A 4,276-nucleotide genomic window follows, 5' to 3' on the forward strand; every position below is an offset into this window, starting at 1 on the left:
AATGTAAAAAATGAAAAAAGAGAGCGGTGGGGGGGGGGGGGGGGGTCTCAAAAACATTCACGTGCACTTACTCGTGCTGTTCTGTCGTCATAGCCTTCGTCAGACATTAAGAAATCGCAGACTCCTCTGGTTGGAATACTGGTGTTCTCTGTAATCCACGTGTGGAGGTAGACTTCTCCCAACACCCGTTTCATGTGTTCCCGCGTCAAGTGCATTTCTACTGCCTCAATTTGTGCCTGTATTTCTAGAAGCTTTTCTTCCATTGGCTCCCGGCCTCCTACGTCAGTTGACTGAGGAAGAGAGTCATCTGCCAGGTCCTCCGTGTCCATGCCTCTGCTCACATCACCCAAGCTCTGCTTGCTGGTCTGTTTAGAAGTTCCTTCTTCTTGCTGATCATCTTCAGTGCTGCCTATGCCAGGGGAATCGGAAATCAAGATTTTTGCATCCTCATGTGAAGGCTTCCACATGACTTCTGAGGGAGTCTTCTGCATCGACTGGTACAAAATCCTCAGAAGGAACAGCTTAAAGCGCCAGAAATAAGTGGATCCGCAACTCTCAATCTTTTTATCCAAGGCTTCTTGTAAGAACTGAGGGATGTGCTTATCCTTCAAAATCTTCCAGCGCACAAGGTCCGTCAGGTCCACTTGCCTGAAAAGATTTTGAACAGAAGATTCCAAGAGCTGAGCGGCTGCCTCCTCAAAAGTTTTAAGAGTTACAAACTGAACTTGATAGTTTTTATTAACAGGGTGAAGACCATTTGTCATACCCTCTGTTGTGATAACTGCTAAGTATGCACCACATGGGCTTACAGCTATCCCATGAGTCCTCACAGAGCCAAACACTTCTGATAGCTTAATCAGCTGGTGCTCAAACTTTAATGCAACATCTGTGAAGATGGGAATCAGCTGCCTTACCTTTCCATCACTTGAGCACGTATATACTGTGCCATTCTGTTTATCTGCAGTCATAGATACAATTGGCAAAGAGTGAAGCCCTGTCACATGGGAATTGTGAACATTCAGGCTTGCTTTGGATATCAGGAGAAGACACCAAAACACATATGATCCTCTTGCAGCCACCACTAAGCTACAGCTACATTTCTGGTAAGGATGATAAAGAGGAATACATCTGATACTATGCACTGGCAATTGGTCCATTTCTTGCCACAAGACAACTGGTTGCCTGAGTGTAAAGTAACCTTTAACTGCTTTTAGATTGACGGGAAGGATTTTAACAGGTCCAAAAGCACTCCCTACTATGAGTCCGCTCATCTTTCGGTTGTTGTGTTCATATTCCCACCAGGACAAGACACTAGGGGAATTTATTCCAGACTCTATGGTATTGCAAGAAGTGATGGATTCCTTACCCACAAAAGGAAGTTGAAACTGCCAAACTGCAATGTTACCATTTTCAAAGAGCACTGCTAGGAGCACGCTACCAACATCCCGGCATTCATTGTTATGTTTCACCTGCTGGGTGGTGCAGATACCTGACCACTCCATACGCACTGGAGTCTGCATACTGTGCCTTCTCTGAAATTCAGAGAAGTCCCCTAGATCTCCTCGGGGCGCCTCGGTCTTAGAAATTCTGTACTTGCTTTCACAAAGACGCTCCCCATAAACTTCTGTCAGATCAACTAGCTGCACCCACTGCAGTCTGTTGAGGTTAGCGTGAATAGTCAGTCTATTGTCCATCGTTAAAGCTGCTAGTAGACATCTTCCATTAGCGTCACAGCCCAAAGGAGACCAGCTTGAATACTTGAATCCTCGCATTGATGTTAGTGACTTTCCTTCGGGGTTGAATACTCTATCTAGCATAAACGTTTGACTAACTGTTGGATCCTTAGAGCTGGCAAACTTTTCCTTACATTCTGCAACCTCCTTTTTGGGACCAACCTGAAAGAGAGTACGAACTTCTATAAAAACATTTCAATACTGTCAATGCATACAACTTAATAACTCTATATATTCTGTCCATTAGGGAACACTGGAAGAATTGAAGAGCCTTATGCTGAATAAAAGACTCAAATCTGAACGTCAAATATTCTCCAATACTCCGTGTCACCCTTCACAGGATAAATTAACTCTGTAGCTAGAGAAGTTTGTGGAGACAATTCTTTAATCTAACCCTTCCTTTACATCCCATTCTCTCTACAAATGACAAACAAGTCTCCAAACTAGTTTGTTTTGGGGCATCACTTGACTGAATTTGTAGGAAAAATTGCATGCATAAAATTTAAATGACCTTCGCTTCTGGTTTGGAAAAATCATGCTCCTAGTCTGCAGGGCCTGTTATCCAATGATAGCTTTCTTCTAGCGTACTAAGCACAAGCCCTGCATAAATGAAGTGTTTTCATATTGGCATGACCTGAAGTTTCTATTACTGCAAGGAAGCAGTAAGCAGTGAACTTCTATACGACATGACCTCTTCCAGTCTGACACAAGCCAATGCTTACAACAGTTTTCTAAAACGTCCTGAGCTATAAAACCAAAAGATTAATGTAAAACCTTCACTTTATTCATCTCTTCCCCTTTAGTCCTTCAGTTTTTATGTAGCTGGCTCTTCATATGCTATGCTTAACACAGTATATTTTATTTAATACATAAAACCCATCTTATTAAAGCAGCCAAATATAGTTACATTTTGCGATGTACAATTCCCTCGGCATCTTGCAGAGCAGCTGATCGCATTAAAATATTTCCGGGCCTGGTAACCAAAGTACTCTTGATTAACCACAAAACAGGTCATTTACAAGCAGCAGAGGTGCAAGCCTCTTGACACTGTTCTGCCAACGTGCCTTAACCATGATCTGAGAATCCGTCACAAAAACAGACTGAGACTTCAGGCATCTTTGAATTCTTGCTCCCTTGTGAAAAGGCACCAGTACAGATAATAACGCTACTTGAAGAACAGGTAACTGGTTATAACTTGGCCACCTATAACCCTAAATAGCACTTTTAGCATTTTCTGGATAAAGCTTGATGGTACCATTGTCATTTTATATAGCTCGGCAACTTGGCTAAATTCTTGTTTGCAAGTAGAGCAATTAGTTTGCTGTACAGTAGGTCTTCTAAAAGATTCATCCCATTTTAGAAGTAATCAAATGTACCGAAGTCTTTTACCCTCACTGCTGAACACTTATCCCTTGTTACTTTGAGTTTACCAGACACTGTGTCTTGCTATATAGTTGTCTGCTACTTTCAAGAGACCATTTTCAAAATCCCCTTCCCTAAGTAGGTACTTAAAGGGTATTTGTTGCAAATGAACTGGTTGAGATGCTCAACTATATTGAGCCACCTAACTTAATGTATCCAAATTAGTCCTGCTGGTAGCCATCCTGCCAGAGATGACACTAGTGGCAAAAAAGAACTCAGACCTGCTGTATTCGTAGTATTATATATTCCCTTAATACCCAGAAACACCCCATCGGGACGAGTGGCCAGCTGTACTAGAAGCTATACAGCCATCTCTGCCTTGCAGATTAATCTGCTTTAACAATACTGCAGCTGCATTTGAGTTTATTCCGCAGTATTTCAATCCAAACATTAGAAACTTCCATCATCGCCATTTCAAGAACCAGCCAGAATTTTACCATCTGTTCCATTCGTGTTTAACTTGGCCAGTCAAAAAACGCACATCTAAGGTCTTGTTGACTTTATTTATTTTTGCAGTAGCTACACGTGTGCGCGTGCCACGGAGAAGAGATCTGTCGTGCTGGTTTTCCTTCATTAGGCACAAGTCAAATAGATTTGGGGGGGGATAAAAAACCTAAGCAAGTTCAAGATGTAACCAAAGATGTTTTTAAGAGACATTTTGTGGATAAAAAAACCTAAGCAAGTTCAAGACACAACTAAAGATACTTTAAATAGAGTTTGGGGGAGGGGATAAAAAACCTAAGCAAGTTCAAGATGCAACCAAAGAAGATGTTTTTAATAGATTTGGGGGGGGATAAAAAACCTAATAAGCAAGCTCAAGAAGCAACTAAAGATACTTTAAATAGACTTTTGGGGGATAAAAAAAAGAAGGAAGTTCAAGACTGAACTAACGAAGATGCTTTTTTGTTAGGAGGAACGTTGCAACCTTCTCCCGCGCTGCGTCGCCCGGCCGCGCCACGCTCGCCTCGACCCGTGGGACAGCACGTGTCAGCAGAGGAGGGGAATCGAGACTTGCGGTCATGAGGGGCCGTATGGTGCTGGGGCGGGGCGGGGCAGACGCCCAGGGGCCAAATGATGCTTTTTTAAAGATCCCCAGGGCAGGCGCTTGCACCAGCGGGGGG

At 42.9% G+C, this 4,276-nt stretch overlaps 1 protein-coding gene across 14 annotated transcripts in view; it reads right to left on the reverse strand.

Annotated features, from left to right (window-relative positions):
- GTF3C4 (general transcription factor IIIC subunit 4) overlaps positions 1 to 3,537 on the reverse strand; it is a 19,199-nt gene extending 15,662 nt beyond the window's left edge. For 10 of the 14 annotated variants that reach the window (XR_003095522.1, XR_001358538.2, XR_003095520.1 and 7 more), the window contains exons 1-2: positions 2,641 to 2,815; positions 72 to 1,895 (exon numbers count right to left, since the gene is read on the reverse strand). Coding sequence is in view for 5 of the 14 variants with exons in the window: in XM_006029802.3 (XP_006029864.2) it covers positions 72 to 1,895; positions 2,641 to 2,748 (1,932 nt within the window). In the remaining 9 variants the exon portion in view is untranslated. Of the gene's footprint in view, positions 1 to 71; positions 1,896 to 2,640 lie in introns of all 14 variants that reach the window. The other 4 variants (XM_025211282.1, XM_025211281.1, XM_025211280.1 and 1 more) reach the window with 4 other exon arrangements.
- Between the last annotated feature and the right edge of the window lie 739 nt (positions 3,538 to 4,276).

Source organism: Alligator sinensis, unplaced genomic scaffold (genome assembly GCF_000455745.1).
Source record: "Alligator sinensis unplaced genomic scaffold, ASM45574v1 scaffold829_1, whole genome shotgun sequence".
Taxonomy (NCBI): Eukaryota; Metazoa; Chordata; order Crocodylia; family Alligatoridae; genus Alligator; species Alligator sinensis.